The 24,564-nt window shown below is 31.6% G+C and overlaps 1 protein-coding gene across 1 annotated transcript; it reads left to right on the forward strand.

Moving 5' to 3' along the window:
- Positions 1–1,730: 1,730 nt before the first annotated feature.
- LOC129984915 (sialin-like) lies at positions 1,731–24,080 on the forward strand. The gene is made up of 9 exons (XM_056094865.1): positions 1,731–1,796; positions 4,444–4,683; positions 5,682–5,865; positions 10,497–10,624; positions 11,597–11,746; positions 15,702–15,834; positions 19,123–19,278; positions 21,804–21,889; positions 23,844–24,080. Exons 1-9 carry the CDS (start codon positions 1,731–1,733, stop codon positions 24,078–24,080), a joined length of 1,380 nt encoding a protein of 459 aa, XP_055950840.1.
- The last annotated feature ends 484 nt before the right edge of the window (positions 24,081–24,564 follow it).

Consider the following 24,564-nt stretch of genomic DNA (forward strand, 5'->3'; position numbering starts at 1 on the left):
TTTTTATTATTGTTACTATTTTTGAGAAATACTTGACTATGATTCAAAATCAACAGAAAAAAAGTCAACAATTGTTTTGCGTCATGTCTACTCTTGCAAATATTGACCTTTATTTTTTTAATTGTTGTTATGATTATTTTATTGTTGCCCTTAATTTTTATTGTGTTTTTTTATTATTGTTTCTATTTTCGAGTAACACTTGACTATGTTTCAAAATCAACAGGTAAAAAAATCAGCAATTAATCAACAGGAAAAAAAATCAGCAATTGTTTTGCGTCATGTCTACTCTTACAAATATTGACTTTTATTTTTTTAATTGTTGTTATGATTATTTTATTGCTGCCCTTAATTTTTATTGTGTTTTTATTATGGTTACTATTTTCGAGTAACACTTGACTATGTTTCACATCAACAGAAAAGAAAATCAGCAATTGTCTTGAGTCATGCCTACTTTTACAGATATTGACCTTTATTTTTTTTATTGTTGCTACGATTATTTTATTGTTGCCTTTAATTTTTATTGTTTTTTTCTTTTCTTTCATTGTTTTTTTATTATTGTTACTATATCCGTTTAACACTTGACTATGTTTCAAAATCAACAACAACAACAAAAAATCAACAATTGTCTTGAATCATATCTACTCATACAGATATTGGCATTCATTTTTTAAAACTGTTGTTACGATTATTTAATTGTTACCCATAATTTTTTTTGTTTTTTTATTATTTTTACTTTTTTCGAGTAACACTTCACTATGTTTCAAAATCATCAGAAAAAAAATCAACAATTGTCTTGAGTTATGTCTACACCTACGGATATTGGCCCTTATTTTTTAAATTGTCGGTAGTATTATTTTATTGTTGTACTTATTTTTTATTACTTTTTCTTTTATTTTATTATTAAACTTTTTTATTAATGCAACTATTTCGAAATAACAGATGGCAGTCAATATATTTTGACTGTAGCTTTTTTCAACTAAAACACAGATCTCCATGAGAGTAATTAATGTTCAAACAGCAAAAGGTTGAGTTCGCTGTCCTAGGAGTGTAATGAATAAATTCAGATACAGAAAACCAGGGTTTTGTGGAAAATAAATAAAAATCAAAACTCGGAAATATAAGAACTATTTCCGAAATACGTTTTTTAGGTATACGGCTTTCTTTTGCACATCATCTAAATTCGACTATTTTATTACAGATATCATTCCAAAGCGTTATATTTTGACAGCTGTGGCACTAGCGGCCACAACTCTATCCATTGCTTTACAGACCAATCTCAGCCTGGCCATTGTGTACATGGTGGAACCAGATTTCGATGGGAATATTTCCAGCTCAACATCCAACGAATGTAGTGCTGTCAGAAATGTCAGCACTCACACAGAAAAGTATACAAAGGCAAGTCTAGGACATTACTTTTATTAATAGTTACTTGTTATTCGAAACTATTTTTGCTGCATCGAAGTTTGACTCTCATACCAATAGTTAACGAATATAGTGCTGTAGAAAATTTCAGTATTAATTCAATCCATACTTTCTTTTCTTCTTACCACAGAATACCCTGGAATTTGGAATCTCTAGGATTCTTTGTCAATTTAATGAGTAATGCGTAAAACGCTTTATTAAGAAAAAAATAGTTAAGTTTAAATACAGTATACAAAATAGCAGCACAATAATTGTACACAATACAGTAATGAAAAAAAAAGAAAAAAAAAGAGTGTTTGGTAAGGAATATGAGTTCAATTCCTCAGAGAGGGCAATTACCCCATTCTTCTTATGGTAATTGGGAACACATTGGAGTAATACGGAACCATTCTGCTAGTAAAATTGGTTAATGAATAAACTATTTTTGATAAATTATAGTATTTTATTAACCGTACAGAAGATGATAATGTAATCGCAAAAATATATAGCTCTTCTTAATCATGTACTGCTAACTTAAATTGAAATCAAAAAGGTCAGAGTCAATATAATTTCCAATTATCCTAATTGACTTTATATCTGTAATTTGCACGAAATGATATCATAGCAATGTTAGAAATCAAGAATTTTGACGAAGTTAATATTGTTTGGAGAAGGGCTTGACTGAGGAAGGAGATAAAAATTATTCTGGGCTTGGCTCTGGGGAAATCAGATCTCCGTTATCTTGTAGAAACTGCACAGGAATTCTGGTTTTGAATTTGGATATTTTTTTGTCATCACATTGATTTACCAGATTCGTTTGAGGTCGTGGGTAAGTTTGCTAAGATGAAAAAATGTGGTGAGAAGGCAATTACCCCATTCTTCTTATGGTAATTGGGAACACACTGGAGTAATTCGGAACCATTCTGCAAGTAAAATTGGTTAATTGATAAACTATTTTTGATAAATTACAGTATTTTATTAACTGTACAGAATATGATAATGTAATCGCAAAAATATATAGCTCTTCTTAATCATGTACTACCAACTTAAATTGAAATCAAAAAGGTCAGAGTCAATAAAATGTCCAATTATCCTAATTGACTTTATATCTGTAATTTGCTCGAAAAGATATCATAGCAATGTTAGAAATCAAGATTTTTGGTCTCATTATGCATCTAATGTAAAATGGGTTTACTATAAAATTTTTCTTTATAAAGAATACAACGGAAATTTTTTTGCAGTATTGAAAACTATTTTTAAAAATTAATAAATTTTTATTCTTCTTCTGAGGATAAATTGGTAATATGCTTACATAACTGGAATGTAATTTAGTGAATGAGCAGTACTGTATTCATAAAATCAAGCTATAAATTAAAGAAAAAAAATTATGTTTATTAAATTACCAATTATACGTCTCTCATTTATACGTTGTTTATATTTATTCATCGCTTAACGTAGTACTAATTACTCGCAACGATAAATTATTACTTTATTCATGTTACGATAAATTAATATACTTTATTTAAATTTAGTTAACTTTTAATTATACGTCATATTCCACTTTTCTGAAATTCGTAAATATTCTTTTCTAGTCATGCTTGTTTTTAAAGAATTTGATTGTATAAAGTATTTCCACCTGGTGAAATCACTTTCAATTTCAAGGTTTATTTGTGAATTGTCTAAAGAACATTATTTATCAGTTTAAATATTTTCAAAGAATATTTATTATCTATGACACATTATCCTTTTAAATAATTTTGTAAGAGAATATTTGCACAATCATTGTTTTAAAAGTTGAAAACACTCTATTCAGAGCGAGACTAACTAGATAAATTTTAGCCTTCTAATAAGCAAATTTTGAAATGTTAATTTTTCTGCTTGTGAATTTACAATTAACTGATTTTCTAATCTGTAGATTTATTTACACAAAAGGGATTTTTATTAAAATCCTGAAATTCTTTTTTTTTCTATATTTTTTTTAAAACTTAAATCGATTCTTCATTCACTTCCTAGAACTTTATTTTGTATATTTGTGTATTCTGAATGAAATTAAATCCTGATCCTATCCTGAACTAAATTATTTTTTATCAATTCATAAAATAATAATCAATTTTTATAAACTATGGACTTTATACAAGTTGAATTAGTTCTGTAATACATGATTTCCTTATTTCATTTCTCTACATCTAGAGGGCAGCACGAATCAACATAACGTATTTCATTATGAATTTCGTCTTTCATACCTATAAAGAGATTAAGGATTTGGCATGATCTCATACTTAGCTAACAAAATAATAATCATTTTTAAATATTTTTATGTCTAAATTGTGTATGTTGATTTGAAATTCCCCAGACATAATCCACTAATAAAGGTGGAAAAAAGTACATAATTGTAGTGCCATCTGGTTGCTAATGTGAAAAAAAAAAGTTAATTCTGAGATTCCAGATATATATATATATATATATATATATATATATATATATATATATATATATATATATATATATGTGTGTGTGTGTGTGTGTGTGTGTGTGTGTGGTAAACAATAAAATATTTTAAAACTTGCTTTTATCAGTAAAATGTTCATTAGAAAAAGTATTAATTAATAATTAAGTAGTCATTCCATCCGTAAATTATAATCAAATATATGGGTATCAATACAAAAATATGAAAGCATGAAGGTCTGAAAACAATACCTTTGCAGTGATTGGCGATAGCGAGGACCGGACTCGCAATGTGTGGGTTCGTAGCCGTGTAACATGACCACAAGACAAAAGTAATTACTCATGTCTCGTCACTGTTATGTGGCTTATATAGCTTCACCATATCATCTTTAACTGATTGATATGAGAAAACGAAATGCAACCAGATCTTGGAAACTTTGATCCATGTTCATCTCCTCCTCCATCAACATTTGGACTCCTTTATCGAACGAGTCCAAGTGGATTCATGAGATATTTCGAATTTTGTCTATAAGCAACTTGTATATTAATGCTATTTCTGCACTAAATATATTCTATATTGACTTGCTTCATTTTTAGGGAACTGCTACAAAATTTAACTGGAACACCGAGATTCAAGGTCTTACTATAGGACTACAATTTTTTGGTATGATATGCGGTTACATACCAGGAGGACGTTTAGGGGAACTGTATGGCGTCAAGAGGACAATGATCTGTACTATACTTGTAGGGTCCCTTTTCACAATCTTGTCTCCAATAGCTGCTGAAGTTTCTGTGTATTTCTTTATGTTCGTCAGAATTATGGTTGGATTAGGAGCGGTAAGTTGATTACTGAAATTTTTTTTTTATATTTATATTTTAAATAACTCTTATTTTCATGATGATTTTATATTTCCATCATTAGCATTTAGAATAAAAATTTGTACTCGAAATTACATGTTAAATGACATGTTTTGAACAAAAATTAGTACTCAAAACAGGTGTACTGTAAATTGGTTGTTGCAAGCAAATTTTTTCACGACTATTGTGTAGAAAGAAACGTAGCGGTAAAAAAATAATTAAATGTCACAATTGTTTACTTGTTTGTTGTGGTTTGAAGAAACGTGCGATTTCTTGAATATTTTTTAATATCCAGTTTGATATTTCTTTGCTAATAAAAACGATAAGGAGTGAAGAAATTTAGAAGAGAGTGACATTGAAAATTTTGTACTGAGCTTAACTTGTAAATTTGCATGACGATGGATATTTTCATCATACTGTTTTTTAATTATTTTATATTCTATATTTATACTAGGATTTTATTAAACATTTTCCCTTTAATCTAGAGTATGAATTATGTCACCATGATTTATTTCACAAAAAAGAAAAAAAGCATGCAGTATGAAGGCTTAATTCATATTTATAATTGAAACAATGAAAGTGGATTAAATTTCAACTTTTTGTTAAAAATAAAGCAAAAAATATTTAAAAAATTGCAAATTAATGCCATTGTAGAGTGCTAGCGCACGCACATACACACACGCACACACTTTAAAAAAATAGATAAAAAAAATTATTTTGATACTTATTATAAAATAAGTATCGAATTTTTTTTAACATTAGAGGACAATCGAGATTTATGATGTTTTCTATTTAGTTTTACCATTTCTTTCTGTCATAAGCAATTTCGAAATTACAACCACTCAACATTGTCATGCATTTTTTAGGTACACTGCATAAAATAACGTTTTTCTATCTAACACTTTATTTCATAAAACACTTCTCAATGAATAGTATTAACTTTATAAACATTATTATACTTATATTTTGTTTTCAAGGCTCCTGTTTTTCCTCTCCTGGTGATCATGATTTCTAAGTGGATTCCGAGCTCAGAGCAAAATTTTATTGCGTCTATCATGCTGGCTGGCTATGGAACGGGGGCTTTCGTCTCTTATCTAGTTTCTGGTGTGTTGTGCTCATCAGAATTTCTTGGTGGATGGCCATCAGTTTTCTATTTAAGTGGTAATAAATTTTATTTCCGTTCCAGAAAGGTACTAACCGTTTTTGCTCACCAGTTAACCGCTCAATATATTGTAGTATTAATTTAATTATTTTAAAAATTTCTGATTAACTACAGCCTATCACTAATTTTATCGCGTTTATCATGCTGGCTGGCAAGATAAGGGACTTTCGTCTCTTATCTAGTTTCTGGTGTGTTGTGCTCATCAGAATTTCTTGGTGGATGGCCGTCAGTTTTCTATTTAAGTGGTAACTAACTTTATTTCCGTTCCAGAAGGGTACTAACCGTTTTTGCCCACCAGTTAACCGCTCAATATATTATAGTATTAATTTAGTTATGGTAAAAATTTCTGATTAACTACAGCCATCACTAATTTTATCGCGTTTATCATGCTGGCTGGCTAGATAAGGGACTTTCGTCTCTTATCTAGTTTCTGGTGTGTTGTGCTCATCAGAATTTCTTGGTGGATGGCCGTCAGTTTTCTATTTAAGTGGTAACTAACTTTATTTCCGTTCCAGAAGGGTACTAACCGTTTTTGCCCACCAGTTAACCGCTCAATATATTATAGTATTAATTTAATTATATTAAAAATTTCTGATTAACTACAGCCTATCACTAATTTTATCGCGTTTATCATGCTGGCTGGCAAGATAAGGGACTTTCGTCTCTTATCTAGTTTCTGGTGTGTTGTGCTCATCAGAATTTCTTGGTGGATGGCCGTCAGTTTTCTATTTAAGTGGTAACTAACTTTATTTCCGTTCCAGAAGGGTACTAACCGTTTTTGCCCACCAGTTAACCGCTCAATATATTATAGTATTAATTTAGTTATGGTAAAAATTTCTGATTAACTACAGCCATCACTAATTTTATCGCGTTTATCATGCTGGCTGGCTAGATAAGGGCCTTTCGTCTCTTATCTAGTTTCTGGCGTGCTCATCAGAATTTCTTGGTAGATGGCCATCGGTTTTCTATTTAAGTGGTAACAAACTTTATTTCCATATTAGAAAAGTACTAAACGTTTTTGTTGACCAGTTAACTATTCAATATACTAACAGTATTAATTTTGTCACGTTAAATAATTTTGAATAACTGTATATTATCTCTAAAAAGTAGGTATTACCTTAAATAATATTTGCATAATAAGCAGAGCATTCGGATCGGTTAAATGTGCATGCAAAGTGGCGAAATGAATGGATGAAACTGGTATAGTTGTTGAGGCTTTTATAAAAATTTTATTTGACAATATTTTTTTAACACACATTAACATAAGGGGGTATATATAGAGAGAAAATTCAAGCCTTCGTAGGAAACAAAAATTGACAAAATCGGAACAGTGGTATAAGGTTGTGAGATTCTGTCATAACTTTCGCCCATGGAAAACATATACTGAAAAAGCGTTTTTGAGAATTCGTGTAATTTGCGCGCTGGCATGTGACCATTGATGAACTACTTACATAGCTTGAAATTTCATATGAAATAAAACATACATTGATAAAATTGAAACAGCGGTTAGGCACTATCTTGGTTTCCCCCTCCCCCTTAAAAATGTACTGTAAAGATGTACTGCCATTAAAAATGTACTGCCTATTTTTCTCGAAAATGGGCAGTAGCGATTAGGGATCACTGATAGTATATCTGGTGAGCATGAGTTTCATATGAAATAAAAACTTTCGAAATTGAACCAATGATTGGAATTGGGGGATTAGTTCTTTTGTTATTATTTTATATTTAGATTAGCCACCTATGGTAACCAGATGCTCGCCACCACTATGTATTTAAAATAATTGGTAAATCAAAAGCTTTCTTACAACTACAGCCATTGTATCGATTTCATATGAGAGTTAATGACACCTAGACACGCCCTGGATGGCCCAGACTTCTGTATTATAGTGCATTTTTTCGAAAAAAAATCTAGTCATTATTTCTCTATTCATTATGTGTGACGAAAACCCTAGATAGAATTCTCCTTCCACAATTTTCATTAAAAGTACTGATTTCACCAATTTTTATTTCATATGAAATTTTGTGACTTCTAGATACATCATAATTGGCCATCTACATTTTCCGTTTTCTTTTCTATATCGAGAGGAGAGAGGGCGTAGATAGGGCGATTAAATAATATTTATTAAATTGTTTGAAATGCAATTCTTTTAAATTTCAAATATTCAGATTACTAGGTGTGCACATATTGAATTTTTCAAATCATCAATATAAATTATGGATTTTTGTAATATACTGAAATATTAATTATCCATTAACCGATTTTTGCAATATTCTGTTTGATGGGTAATGCAAAGTAATAATTTTGAAGGTTAAATTTATTTGAAATTTATGATTTTCTCATAATTATTTTTAATAATAATTTTTTCATAATCCTTTTTAGTAATTAAAATAATTAATAATTATTGCCAAAGAAAGAAATCTTTAAAATAAATTTTTTCAAGAATTTTATTGTTCCAATTATTTTTATTCATGATATTCATATAAAAAAAGAAATGAATAAAGCCATATTATTTTTGACAAAATTACCAAAATAAAAATAAAAAATAATAATTTTTGATGAACGAACGATGAACCATTTATAGGTTGATTAAGTTAAAAAATATAAAGGGGGATTCTCTGAAAATCATACGTTGCTTGGGCCGCAAAATACCTACATCCATTCGCCTTAAGGATATTGCATCTCCAAAAAATTACGTCTGTAGGTTTTATTGAGTCTTCACTTTCCAAACACCTTTAAGACAGATGAATAAAATTACGAAATAGTGTATGTCTGTCTATGAATACGATAATTCAAACTGCGGCAAATTGACGTAATACATTTATATGCGGTCTTTATCTCATAATTATCGATCTAGTAGTTGGCCATAAAATAACGTTCCCTGTTTCCTATGAATTTTTCCCTGTCTGTCTATGAATATGATAATTCAAAATGCAGCAAATTGACGTAATACATTTATATGCGGTCTTGATCTCATAATTATCGATCTAGTAGTTGGCCATAAAATAACGTTCCCTGTTTTCTATGAATTTTTTCACTGTCTGTCTATGAATACGATAATTCAAAATGCAGCAAATTGACGTAATACATTTATATGCGGTCTTTATTTCATAATTATAGATTTATAAGTCGGCCATAAAATAACTTTCCCTGTTGGGTGGCATCTACAACTAAAACGAATGAACGAAATGTAACCATTTTTCATATACAGACTATGGAAGACATGGAAACAGAAATTCCTCAATAATAATAATAATAATACTAAAAGTTGCTGATAGGAGAAATATTGGCTCTGCTGTCATACGAACGCGGAAATTTGCATCATAAGGGATGGATTATATAAAATTCCCAGTGCTTGCGTGACAGCAGTGTTATGCATTCTTTGTAAAAAGGTAAGAGCAGACGGTCTGTTAACAATTCGTTCTTGACTATTGATTGTTCGTGATTGATTGTTGATGTATTATGGGCCCTATCTTACCTTAGTGTGCTTTACTGGTAAAGCTTTTCTACACTAGACAGTGTAATGCCGTGGCTGCTCTTAAGGAAACCTGCATGTCTTGAAACAGAACATAAGACAGGCTGTTATGAACATCGAAGCTGATAGTTTGCATAAAGTAGTGGAGAACGTCATACACTGTGTGAAATAAATTGTGCATTGGGAAGGTCAGAATGTTGAAAATGTTGCACAAAGTCCATTCATCCCTAATATTGATGAATAAAAAATTATTTTCTGTGAGTTTCATGAATCCAGAATCCACAAGTCTAGTATTTATCCCATCGGCAACTTTTTGTATTATTATTATTATTATTATTTGCGGAATTTATCTTCCCATGCCATCCACACTCTGCCATAAATGTGGTTTTATTTCGTTCATTCGTTTTAACTGTAGATGCCGCTAAAGAGGAAAAACTATTTTATAGCAACCCTGTATATTAATTTCAATAACAATTTCCCCTACAAGTAGTTATAGCCTTTAATAATGCATTCTTTGTAAAAAGGTAAGAGCAGACGGTCTGTTAACAATTCGTTCTTGACTATTGATTGTTCGTGATTGATTGTTGATGTATTATGGGCCCTATCTTACCTTAGTGTGCTTTACTGGTAAAGCTTTTCTACACTAGACAGTGTAATGCCGTGGCTGCTCTTAAGGAAACCTGCATGTCTTGAAACAGAACATAAGACGAGCTGTTATGAACATCGAAGCTGATAGTTTGCATAAAGTAGTGGAGAACGTCATACACTGTGTGAAATGAGTTGTGCATTGGGAAGGTCAGAATATTGAAAATGTTGCACAAAGTCCAGGGGTCCCTAATATTGATGAATAAAAGATTATTTTCTGTGAGTTTCATGAATCCAGAATCCACAAGTCTAGTATTTATCCCATCGGCAATTTTTTGTATTATTATTATTATTATTTTTTGCGGAATTTATCTTCCCATGCCATCCACACTCTGCATATGAAATGTGGTTTTATTTCGTTCATTCACTTTAACTATAGATGCCGCCAAAGAGGAAAAATTACTTTATAGCAACCCTGTATATTAATTTCAATAACAATTTCCTCTACAAGTAGTTATAGCCTTTAATAATAGCTGCAATCGTTTTGAGTAATCTTGCACTTATTTTTTCAGGTATCGCTGGAGTTGTTTGGTGTCTTTTGTGTTTCCTTTGTGTATTTGAATCGCCTGATCTTCATCCCACGATATCGCATAATGAGCTGGAATATCTACGGAAAAATATTGGATCACCTGTCAAAGAAGTTGAGCGTGATCTGTTGTTTGATATTTCATCATTATATTGTTTGTTTCTTCTATAGTAGATATTTAAATAATTAATCAAATTCATTATTGCTATTTTTTCTCAATGATACATTTTGAAGATATGCATCTAAAGAATTGTACAAAAAAAATTAATTATCTATAAAATTTTGAATAGAGGTTAAAATATCGAGTTCCTTAATGGACAAATATACACCGAACAAGATATAGAAAACATTCTAGAACGTTTTGTATTAGCTCAATTAAAATGAGAATAAGAATGGCATTTTTTTCAGTTTTTAATACCAGCTAGTATATAAGATTATGGATGAATTTTACTGAAGATAAGTATTTTATTTATTGTTTTTGTTGCTATCTCCAAATGCTGTTGATGTAAAATTTTTTTTTTCCATTTCTATTAATAATTCTACATTACTATATTTATAATGTAAATATATCTTTCTTAGAAATTTTATTTGAGCGAAAGTGTTAAGAGAAATTGCTTTTTCGAGAATGTTGTGTTAGCCTTTATTATCACCATAAATTTTCAACGTTAAGTTTTAAAGTGCAAATTTTTTTTAAATATTTTCATTTTATAGTTTTTTCCTGTTAACTTAAAGAGAAAAACAAAGCAAACATTCTATTTTTTGGATCTGGAAGAAATTATGCGATAAAAAAACACACCTCTGCTTATTTGTACATTGACCTTAATTTTCCTTCAACAGATGGCGCCCTGTGTTATAATCTTGGAAACCTTTTGTGACAGTTTTCTTAATGGAAATTAATTCTTTTAAAATTAAATGATGTAATCACTATCTAAAAACTTCATTATAAAATCGCTTTAAATTAATTTTATCTTGTAAGTTTTTAAAAATTAGATTCTTTAAAGTGCCAATGACCTGTTATTATCAAAGAAATTATATTTTTTCATATAATTAATTTTTATTAATTTAATTCTTTTTCCATTTTTGTAGATGAAAAATATTCCTTGGAAGTCGATGATAACTTCCATTTCTGTTTGGACACTTGCAGTGGGCACTTTTGGTCAATATTGGCTTTTAGCTTTCTTCGTAACTTCTCATTCGATGTACTTAGGTACAGTTTTAAATTTAGACAGCCCTCAGGTATAGTAAAGTTGCTTTATCATTTCAAGTGTTAATAATCTTAATTTAGAAAAAGTTTATAATCTTTATGCTGCACCATTCTTTGACCCGTTTGTGCGAGTAATTTGCTTTCATTAAATTTGCACCACCATCCAGTGGCGGATTTCTGTCGTCTGCCTAGGGTCACCTGACTGATGGAAGGCTGTAGAAAAGTCGGTTAAATTTTATACATTTCGAATACATTTTTAAAAAAGTTCAGATTATATCAATTATAAAATACTAGGATGGCACTAGCAATTTTTTAAAACTTAATTGGTCAAAACCCTAGCATTTTTTACAATTACTTAATAATTACAATATTTATAGACTTAAAGCATTTCGCTAAATAAAAAAGGATACAGATAACTGTCAGCGGGCTTGTAAAGTGCCATAAGTCACAACACATACACAAACAGGATACAAATTTTTACGTCAGTATGTCATGAGTTATAGTAATATATATATAAAAACATATGTGTTTTCCCAAGGTTATTTAATGTGAAGAATTAACCTAAAATAAATAATAAGCAAATTAATAACAAGTTCAAAATGTGAAATTAAATTATCCAAAAAGTTGGGCCAGTTAATGTGAATGGGTCAATATAACAGTAAAATAAAACAAACAAACTGCATTTGATACATTGAACTGATTGGTTATATCAAAGGACGAAATTTTCTTCTTATTAAGCACAAGTGCTTAAGGTAGGTGACTACGTTATAAAGTCAATTTTTTGAGAAAATATGAATTTTTTTTATTTAATATTAACTTATAAATTAAAATCTAATATAGAATTTTTGTTCCAAATTTGTTAAAATAATTTCTCAATATGTTCTGTAGTTTCTGAACTATAGAATAATTAATTTATTCGTTAAAAAATATTTTGTAGTTGTTTTAGTGCTTCACAATGGGAAAAAATTGAAAATTTCTTGTTATTTATCAGTCGAACCCCAATATCTAAAGAAATTGTAGAAATACATCTTATTTGTTAGTTGAGGAACTAAATATATTTTTTAAGCTAAATGCAAAATTTTAATCAAATCATTTGATGAATCTCTAAACTAGAAGATTTTTGCTTTATACCTCCTTTTATCCCCCCCTTCCGGGGAGCACCTCGAAAGGAGGAGGAGAGCTTCCTGCATGGTGGTTGGTTCTAGCCACCCTGGGGTACACGAAAATGTTGGGGTCCGGTTCTTCCCATCGATGACGGGACGTACTTCCTTAGGGAAGGGTTGTACCTTGGCCGGTGATGGCCCTTAGGACTCAACCACAGTTCCCTCCAGCTTTGCTGTTGCGGCTGTCCGATCATTCAGTATTATTTATCGGTGTGCCTTCGGGTGATGATATAACTATACCTCTTTTTAGACCTTTTGCCAATATTCAAAACCTTTTGTTACTTAACTGGTATGTTTTAGCTTCATAGATGTTTTATAAATATTTGTTATCCAAATATTCAAAAATATAGCTATCCTTGTACCTTTATCAAAAATTTCATGCGGAACATAGTCGCATATCTAAGAGAAAAATGTTGCTAAACAATGTTTATATCAATCTGAAAGCTCAAGGAAGTAGCGTTGCGCATTGCTATGCTATATTTTTATTTCAATAAATTTTGAATAATTCTTCAAATGAAATGTGTTTACTAATTTGTCAGCTGTTACAATTCCGAAACAAAGGCATGGGAGATGATCAATTCAAACAGAATCCTCAGTTTGACAACATAAAATGTTAATTACATTTTTATAGTAAATGGGTAGAAATTATATATTTATAAATTTATATAAGGAATATAAGGAAGGCTATGAAATACCGTTTCCTGTTTTGAAACATCTACAGCTAAATAAATGAAACTAAATTGCATTTACTGAATGTGGAAGGTAAAGGCAAGAAGAATTGGGAAAGAAAATTGTGACAAAAGTTTGTAGGAGGAAAAATTTTGGTGGAAGCCGTCAAAAATTAAAAAAACAACAACAACGGAAAAAGGAATTACGAATTTTATTGATGTTCGGGCAATAAAAAGTTCTTCTAAGGAAACTAATGTAAGGAAAAAAATAACATTAAGCTGTTTGAGAAGAAAAAGGAATTACGAATTTTATTGATGTTCGAAGCAATAAAAAGTTCTTCTAAGGAAACTAATGTAATGAAAAAAATAACATTACGCTGTTTGAGAAGAAAAAGGAATTACGAATTTTATTGACGTTTGAAGCAATAAAAAGTTCTTCGAAGGAAACTAATGTAAGGAAAAAAATAACATTACGCTGTTTGAGAAGGAAAAAAAAACAGTTCAGTTTGCAGAGACAAGAACAGATTCGGACGAAATTGAGCTAGAAGATCAGCTGTTAATCGTGTCCATGGCGAAAGGTGCTCCTTGTGACCACCCTCATTCACTTACAAAATTTCAAATTGATAGACATTGTGTTTAATAGCAGATCATTGATAATGTATTTTCGTGTGTGTGAAAATACATTATCAATAGCATAGGAAACCTTTTGAACTTTTATTGATTTTTTTTGGTTTATTATTAATAATATTATCATGTGAGAACATGATGTTGTTTTGGTTTGGAGTTTTTGAAGCCTCAAAATCCATTGAAAGAAAATAAAGTGCATGGGGCATAAGAAGTTATCGCCCGAAGAAGCACAAAGAAGAAAACGGGAATCAACGCGAAAGAGAAAACAAAGGCACGAACGCAATGGTTGTCAATTTGACAGCAAAGATTCGTATTGCTGTTTTATATAAAAAAAACCAAGGTCTTCAGATGATGACAATTTAAACGTCACCATATAAATTATGAAACAGTGTTGGTAGAATATTTCAAAATAAATGTTCACTACCCTCTTCCCAAGGACAAGAATTTTGTGACAGCATGGAAAATATTTACTAGTTGAAATTACGCTATAATCCATCCGATTCCCCGACGATCCATCAGACCACAATAAATTACATATGGTGCACAATTATTGTAAGAATATGCTGTATATATGGAAGTGCGTTTAGTTCTAATTTGACATTGCATGTTGAAAATTTTTGGAAAAAAATACGAATTCACACAACTATACCACCAGAAGACAATGATCCAAGGTTAGAATGTGGAACAAATGTATTAGATAAAACAGGAGACATTGAATAGGAAGAGGAAGAAGGTTATCTTCTGTAAAAATGTAAAATATAGATGTTTGCAGGACGAACGTTTGTCGTAAGATGAACTCCCGTTCCAACCTTAGCGCCTTTTGTTCTGTCGTATTGGGCCGCTGTGTCCTGGTGGTAAGGTCACGGCTTTAAAACAGGAGGGTTTCTAGTTCGAAACCCGATTCCATCAAAAAACCGTCGTGTAAGCGGGTCTGGTGCACACTAAATTCGTCGGGGCTGAACGTTCTTGCATTGGTGTGATGTGAAAGGTTGAAGATGGGGGTGCTAGCTCACGTGTCGTCCTCGTCATGTGACCATGGTTCAAAATTACGACGTTCGTCCCAAGAAATAGCCCCAATATTGCCTTAAAGCGGGAAGTGAATATAATTAAACTAAACTTCTGTCGCATTGATATCCCCTGACTTAAAAGAGAATGATATCCTCGCATCGTAAATTGAAATTTGCGTTAGCAGATTTCATTTTTTTAAATTTTTATTATTTAATTTTTAAATTTTTTTACTTAATTTAGCGAAATTTACCCCTCTATACATTTCAAAGTTTGCTTATGAAATTATAGTTTAATGCTGTTTATTAGTTATAATTTTATATGCAGATGTCCCCAAACACGGAATGTTATTTTATATATTCCTATATTACTAAACTTAGATTATATGCTAGATATTATTACCGAAAATTCAGTGAATTGTTTCTTTGGTAACTGTGATATCGTGTATGCTTTTTAATCAAAGCTTACACCATGTAATAGATTCTTTTTAATGTTACCTTAAATGATATGTTTGTTATTTGTAGAATGGTTTATTATCGTGTGTCCCAAATTTACTCCGAGCGCTTTTCGCATGCTTTGTGGGTAGTATCATAGACTGGGCAAGAAGAAGGAGAGATATACCGATTGTGTATGTCAGGAAAGGAGCAACCCTTGTCAGTAAGTAATAAATGCTCCCAATTATTTTTGGCTGTTAATCTCGAAATATTGCAACGTGTTATATGTGCATTCACGAAAGCACATACACACACAAACCTTCTCCCGTGTGAAATGAATCGCAACACACACACACACACACACACACACACACACACACACACACACACACACACACACACACACACACACACACACACACACACACACACACAGCAAAGAAAACGTATTTTTTTTGTTAAAAAAGTAAACCAATAAACTAAAAATCAATTGTTCTTTTGTTGTAGGAGAAAAACTATATCTCTGAATAAAAAAGAGTATTAAAAATCGTTTTCTTGTTAACTTGATTATCTGAAAGATTTCCTTATTTAAAGTTGCTGCACCACCTAATTAAGCTGATAATTGGAACTTTCTATTCTTATGCACTGCTCGTAATCTGTGAATCTGTGAAAATGCAACTTTCAAGAGCTAACACAAAGTGTACCAATTTTCTCTCCCAATTACCAAGAAAAATTCTCAGACCAGTAATAAAAAAAGCAATTTTCTGGAGCTAAAACAAAGTGCACCGCTTTCCTCTCCCAATTACCATGGAATATTTTGGAGCAGAAATATTTTATGGAGTTCTTTCTGGAAATAACAGCATTTTGCTTTCAAATTGTAAAAACTTAAGTACGTTAAGTCACATTTTTTTTTAATTAATAATAAGTCAATCCTTGTGCACCACAAAGTACAGCACAAGGCTTACAGAGGTAAGTTGAAACAACTACATACATAGAAAAAAAAATATGTACATATAAAAATAAGGAAAAAAACAGGAAAAATAAACAACAAAACTAATTAAAAATTGAAGCAGCAAAGGCAATAAATTTACAGAATGAGAAAAAAGCCATTTTGTTGTCGACCAAAACATGAAGCGGAGGTGGAAACTTAATATTACAGGCATCTAGACCCACAATAAAATCTTTTCTCCCTTCAGTAAGTTTGGAGCAGTGAAAAAGCAAGTGTTCGACATTTTGAACTCCACCCACGCTGCAAGAGCACAGATCAGTGTTCGATAATCCAAATTTCTTGAGATAGTAATTGAAATTACCGTGTCCAGTAAGAAATTTTGTTAAGTGAAAATCACTGAAAAAATGCTTGTTATTCAACCTTTGAGAAATTGTGGGGAAAAATAATTTGGTTAAAGAGGCAGTTGACGAATTTTGGTACAGCTCGTTCCATAAGAGAATGGTCTTTTTGTGATTCTCATTACGAATGTGAGATTTGGGAATGCTCATAGGATCAATGATGTTTAGTTTTGTAGCTTGCTTTGCAAGCCAATCGGCTCTTTCATTCCCTAAAATGCCAGAATGACCTCGGACATGAGAAAAACAAATGCTAATTCCTCTTGCTTTAAGCTCGTAAAGAGTGATGTGAAAATTCACTACAATTTTGTTGCAGGAAGAAACATTACTAAGCAAAAATAAGGATGAGAGAGAATCAGTACAAATAAGGAACCTAGATGACAGAGTACAGTGGTTTACGATCCATTTGAGCGAGTTACTGAGGCACAGCAATTCTGCTTGGAACACACTACACTCATCGGGAATTCTAAACATAAAGTGTTCCATTTCAACTGCGTCTTGAAACACAACAAAAGCAAGTCCAACACGGTGGTTGAGTTTACTGCCATCAGTAAAACACACTACAGGAAAATTGCTAAGAACATTGTCCTTATAATCGATAATTTCGATAGGAACACGTTCAGCAGGATGTGGAAGATTGGAAAAAGACACTTTGGAATCTTGTGTAATTTTTATAACGTTATCTTTGAAATCTTTATTTTGAATGACGAAAAGGTCAATTGGGGGAAACCCCGAAATGACAAAGCAGGCTTCGTAGCTTACAGTTCTGTAGCCACGTATAATTCTAAGTAAAATTCTTCTTTGAATTCTACGAAGATTTCGACAGTTAATCTTTTTTTTCAAAGCATTACCCCAAACCCTAGAGGCATAGCAGACAAAAGGAACAATTCCCTGTTTGTAGATCATACCAATAACGTTGGATTTCAATCCAAAGGTGTTGCAAGAGACACGATTAAGTCCTTTCAGAATGTTTTCACATTTTTTGGAAAGATATAAAATATGATTTTTCCAACAGAATTTGTCATCAAGCATTACCCCTAGGTATTTGATTTCATTTACCATTTCAAGTCGTATGTTGTCAAAAAATAGTTGTTTTCTAGAAAAGTCCACGTTCTTTTTCTTAATAGCCATAACCTTTGATTTATTCGGGTTGAATTCCATTTTGAAATCTCTTGCCCAGTTTAAAATATCATCCAATGTGCTTCGAGCAAGTTCAAAAATATCATCAAGACATTTTCCCTGAAAGCAGATGAGCAGATCGTCCGCGAAGGCTATGGTTTCACATCCTGTGATCTTCGAAAGTCTGGCAAGAAGGCTGTTCATTATTAAATTCCACAGAAGTGGACCAGAGACGGAGCCTTGGGGACAGCCCCTTTGCAAGGAACGGGAAACTGAAACACGACCGAGTGTAAGAGAGGCAGACCTATCATTCAAGAAATCTCTGACCAGATGAAATATGTTACTTGGAATAGCGAAATTTTTCAGCAAAACGAGAATAGCCGGCCACCAAGCATGATCAAAAGCTCCTTTGATATCAAGAAAAATCAAAATTGTAAGCATATTTTTCAATTAAGTCACATTAGGAAAAAAAAGAAACAAAATACGAAGCAATCTTAATTTAAATTCTGAACTGCGCGACAAGAAATGATTTATTACTTAAATATAAAAAAGTGACTCTTACCTATTATTAAATTACTATCTGGTATAATTGCCGTTTCTCAGTTGAAACTCTTTGAAAGCCTAAGTACTTATAATGTAAGCCTTCGAATATAAATAAACACGTTTGCACTACAACTCTTTCCTTGATTACCGTTTATCCTTTCCATGTTTTCTGACCTCTAGGCCATCGGCTAAACTCTTATCTTCTTTCTTTACTTGCTTTGAAACAATCACTATGGCTTATATATCGATTAAATCCTATTTCCGGAAAAAATATGGTTTATTATGTTATTTATTAATTGTAGAGCTGTATCATCACACATTATGTAAAAAAGTTCCATTTTAATAATTCAAAAAATTTCTTTGCATGGTTTAGGATTATAATAAAATTGAAATTGTTTTGAGTCTTTTGAAATGATTTGTCTGAAATCTGCAATTGTGGTAATAATTTGTATCTGTTGTATATGTGATGAAAATTTGGAAATAAACTACTAAAATGTTTTCACAGATTCCATTACGGCTTGCTTGGGATTTACTGGAGTTTTATTTGCTGGCTGTGATGCTATGCTTAATACAGTAGCTTTTATTCTTGGCGGTCTTTGTGGGGATTTCGCAATATTTGGCGTCTCTTTGGTACCCACAGATATCGCGCCAAGCTTAGGAGGTATGTAAATATATAAAAGCACAATACATAATGCTTATTTCAGTGCGATTAACTTTTATAGCCAATGGGAGTGATCTTCCCAAAATTTTCTCGCCAACTGTGTGATAAAGTTGCCAAATTAGAGAACATCTTATATGGCACTGGGGTACAAAAGATACAAAATATTAACTTATGGTGTGAATTAGCATTTTTACTAAATTTATTGTGTCATCCTTGATAAATATTCCCTTGCATGGAGTTAATAGTATCAGAAAATCAAATTTGTGTTTTAGATGCTTTTTTCCCCACCGATTGAAATACAATTTTGACACAAAGCTGCAGTTGTAGTCACAAAATTCTCTACCTAATTTGTTATATTTAAATTATTCCGTTTTTGAATTATCGTGTTTACATGTTTCTGAAAGTACAGACCGACAGACAGTTGACCTGCATCTCCCAGATACGAATAAGTTTGGATTCGGCTCAAAATTTGGTAGGTGTCTATACATGTTAAATCTGTATACCAAATTTTATATATCTAGATCTCTTCGCTTCGTAGTTATCGGGTTAACTTACATTCGAACGGCTAGAGTTCCTCTGAACAGATTTTACTCACAATTTGATAGAAATAAACAAATTTGGTGTAAAGACCGTATACCAATTTTCACGCGTCTAGCTAAAAGAGTTTTTGAGTTATTTTTGCCCCAGACTGACAGACGGACATTTTCTTAAAAATATTTTTTTCGAACTCGGAGAAGTCTGAAATTTGGGGATTCGTCAATATCTCGAGTTCGAATTTTTGTGACGATTACTATATTTTATCTATACTACGTAAGAAGATAAGATTTATTAAGTAAATACAGTTACGATAATCTAACATTACATGTCGCATGTGTTGTTTTGGTGAATATTTAAAAAAAATGGTATTAAAGCTATTATAAATTTTTTTGGGATGCTTGTATTGTCCTATAGCATGATTCTAAAATTGATTTGCAAAATGATATCAGTGAAAAAGCATAAAGTTCAGGCATAAAGTTCCTAACTTTATGCCTGAATTACTTACCAAAATTTTTGAAACAGTTCACATACTGAAATTCATGAAAAACCATTTTAAAAATTCAATCAAATGTACCATGTATGTTGCGAGTTCCTGTTCAATTTAACCTATTGTTCTCGATGTCTGTTTATCTGGAGGGAACTAAGGATTTTATACCTATCCATTATCAACATAAAAAGAGACAGCTATGATTGCAAAGGATTGATGGTTTTGGTATTGTTGCAGATAAGATAAATGCTAGATAAGAAATTCGTATTTCCATGTCTTTTGTTGGAGGATATCTTGAAGCTTTATATCACCCTTTCAGTAGTGCATTTGACCTTGATTTCATTTTTTTTTGCATATGTGAACTCGTTTGCGTAAGGCTAATTTGCTCCGTGAATTTCTGGAATTTGAGGGGCTTCGTCAGATGAATTGCTTATCCCCCCCCCCCAAAAAAAACATCTTTGTAAAATATCCCATTTATCTTTTGTAAAGTTTATACCTAAACTTTACAACAGATAGCTGGGCTGCTCTTTAAAGGTCAGCTCCCCCCTTCTCCTTAAACTATCCAAGACCTGAAAACTAGCCTGCTGATGAGAGGGGTTGATGCTACTGATCAAGAGCTTCATAAACTGTCACATTTCAAGTATACAAATCTAAATTCGTATAGGAGGGCGGATAGCTTGTTTGGTAGGGTTTAGATTCGCACCCAATGGGTTTTGAGTTCGAACCACAGCGACCAAAGACTCTTCGTGTACATGGTGGCAGGTGCTCGTATAAATCTATCGTAGCCACAAAGTCCTCCAAGTCGACACAATTAATGCAATTTATTATTTATTGCTTTAAAAAGATCTCGAGGCTCTACTGAATATGAATCATAGATATTAATTGTAGAAATTACCAATATGCGAAAAAATATAATTATATATTTAACTAAATGTTTAAATTAAAAATATCTACACCATAGGTAATATAATTTATTGTATTCAAAATTTTTTGCAATGGAAATAATATAACTTATTGTATCCTGAAATTATGTGATGCAAAAACAATATGATTTATTCATTATAGACATTCTATATGAGATACAATGTATTGAATTAAAAGCATTCTGATTATAAATAGGATTTATTGCGTTTAGAAGATCTCAAGGTCTACTCAATATAAATCATAGATGTTAAAATAACTAATATGCAAAAAAAAAAAAAATTATGTAAATCATATTTTTTACAAATTTTTTGAAATTAAAAATGTCTAAATCAAAGAAAATATAATTTATTGCATTCAAGAAGTTTTGAAATGGAATAATATAATTTATTGTATTCAAAATTTTTGTCAATGGAATAATTTAATTTATTGTATCTTGAAATTATTTAATGCAAAAACAATATGATTTATTGATTTGAAACTTTCTATATGATATACAATGTACTAAATTTAAATTTTTCTGATTATAAATTTGGTTTATTGCATTTAAATCTCGAGATTTTTATTTAATCTTTTTTAGGAACGCTATCTGGAATTCTATGCTTTTTTGGCAGCACACCTTACTTCGTACTTCCTTATATGATTGGGATGTTTACTAAGAAAGAAGTACGTATATTTAAATCAATTATTGAATTTTAATTAATATAAAAGCTCTAATCATCAATCATGAGCTTCTAATGATTGATGATTAAGAATGGTTTTATGAAGATTAAGAATGGTTAAGAATGGAATTTTAAGAATGGTTAAAAGTAAAAAAAGGTTAAAAGTAACCTTTTTTTACTTTTAACCATTCTTAAAAAAAGGTTAAAAGTAAAAAAAAGTTTAAAAGTTAGGTTAAAAGTTAAAAAAGGTTAACTCTAAAGTTAAGTTAAATGGTAAAAAAAAAAAATGTTTTTGCTTTAAAACGTGGATAATCAGAAACAAAGTGATAACTTATAATTTTAACGCGAACATAATATTGTTCTTCATTAACCTCCTTATCGTGATTCTCTTCAGTTTAAAAATACTTGTTTAACTCTGTTTATTTCTGCAATAAGAAATCTCTGATTGAAATAAACACAAAGTACTTAACCGGTAACTAGAGACGGGAGTCAGAATGACTCTGCGTAGTTCATTAGCTCTGATTATCACGTGGTTTTCTTTCCTTGGATACAATCATCTCCTTAGTACTTTCAAGTGGCTCTTTCAGAAATATGTTGACAAAAGAGTAAGTATGAACATGTGTGTAAAACCGAGTTATTCTTTTTCAAAGTTTTTGTTGTTATTTATGGAGACATTGACCCCATATCTCTGAAACTGCTTTTTATTTGAAAAATGCAAAAAGAATAAAGAAATATCCTTAAAATAATATTTTAAAATAAATATTGTATACTTCATTTTTGTTTGTTAAATTCTAACAGTTATTAATAATAGCGTAATTCCGTTATATCTAAACGAAGTAAATACTCATTAAAAGATTGTTTAGGTTTTTTTTTATAACATCTTAATATTGTTACAAATGTGTAATGTTGCTTCCCAGTATGGATAGTTCAATCATTCAATCACTTGAAAGACCGTTTTACGGTGAGCTCTGTTAGATGCTGATCGGATGCTGAATCAGTAATCCCAGAACTTGGCGACCATTTGGCGACTTTGGCTACAAAATTGATAATACTGAAATCTTCCAGAATTTTGACGAATAGAGCTAATAAGGACCGATATATGCATGATTGTTCCAGAACTTTCTCTGCCCGGCTCTGAAGACTATAAAAGGCCAGGAATCTAAGCTGAAGGCAATAATGGGAAGGGTCCGAAAAGTTTAGAATCGCATAACGAGTCAACGGCGAAGCACAAACGTTGTGTGGAGCTCAAGCGTTTGCTGAATTGAGCTTGTGCCGAATCCTGGTGTTTATTATAGAAGCAGCATCGAGTCGTGTGTGGAGTAGCCAGTCGTGTAGTAGTGAGTCAGCAATTGCATACAGCTAAAGCGAGGAGACAGTGGAGAATTGCAGGCGTTTGGAGAGACGTAGAGAGTAGCTACGAAGATTCCGTCCTCATGCTGAATTCTGTCTGGCCACTTTGTGTGCTGTGATTGTTATTATTACCGATTACTATTTGTGGACTACTGTTTGTTGTAGTGTGCCTCTGTGTATTGTTTGTGTACGTCTGGGCTGTATATTTGTTGTCTGCGTATTCTTGTCTTGGTGCTTAATAGAAGTCGTCGTCGTTCGTTACTAAATTATTGTTTCTTCATCGACCAACAAATCGAAAGAACCCCGATTTTATAACAATATTATAATACTTTATAATACTATTATAATAATTAAAAATATTTTTAATATTTTTGGTAACTACATGACTTTCAAAATGTATTGTGTTTCCAAAATAAATTCCAATGTTAAGAGACAAAAAATAAAACAAACAGACAATGGAGTCATTTTGATTCCATGCCTCTGGCCGTGTGAGGCTGTGATTCATGTCTCTCGTTACGGGTTAAAGTAGGAAAGACTGCATAGTTCATATTTGCCTGATTGATATATTTTTAAATAAAACTTAATTCAACTATTCCTTTCTTCAACAGCAATCACTAAGGCAATGGAGATACATTTATTACTGCACAATTGGAGTGACAGTTGTAACAACATTAATCTACGTCATTTTTGGAACATCCGATCCGCAGCCATGGGCCACAGAGGATGAAGGAGTTTCTTCAAAGCAAAAGGAATCTCAAGAAAGAAACGAACAAACCTTATCTAAATCGAACACAAACTGCAATACCTTGGAATATCAGAATAATGGATTTAGCAACCACATGTGATTATCTATAGCAGGGATGGTGAACCATTGGCAAGCGTGACATTAATGGTACAGGACACGATATTTTGGGTTTGCATTTTAGTTCAAAATAACAAAGTTCACTATGATCGAGCACTGGAACTGGATACTGGAGTTTCTTTCAGCAATAGGAATAGCGTGTTCTTCGGCAGTTTCATTCGCAACCGGTTTCCGCCTTCTTTCTGGCAGTGCACTCTAGTCTCCAGTCTTTTCAAATTTCATAATCATCTTCATCAAACCATTCTTCGACTTGGGGACTTTTCGCAATCCCTTAAAACAATGATATTCATGCAGTGCGGCTAAGCTATTATTGCCGTTTTGCCAACCCAGTTTTATCAGTAAAGCTCGATCTTTCTTTTATAAGGGCATGATTTAACAATGACAAAGGTCCGATTTTCTGTCTCTGATTGCATGTCTCTTTACAGATTTCACTAATTTATATAAGAAATTTTTAAAAAGTGCCGTCT

Source organism: Argiope bruennichi, chromosome 9 (assembly GCF_947563725.1).
Source record: "Argiope bruennichi chromosome 9, qqArgBrue1.1, whole genome shotgun sequence".
NCBI lineage: Eukaryota > Metazoa > Arthropoda > Arachnida > Araneae > Araneidae > Argiope > Argiope bruennichi.

Excerpts from the sequence above, each read along its gene's own strand:
- LOC129984915 (XM_056094865.1), top strand. The coding sequence starts at position 1,731 with ATGAGTTCAATTCCTCAGAGAGGGCAATTACCCCATTCTTCTTATGGT. Across the intron at positions 4,684-5,681 it reads TTATGGTTGGATTAGGAGCG|GCTCCTGTTTTTCCTCTCCT; the intron begins GTAAGTTGATTA and ends TTTGTTTTCAAG. Across the intron at positions 10,625-11,596 it reads TTGGATCACCTGTCAAAGAA|ATGAAAAATATTCCTTGGAA; the intron begins GTTGAGCGTGAT and ends CCATTTTTGTAG.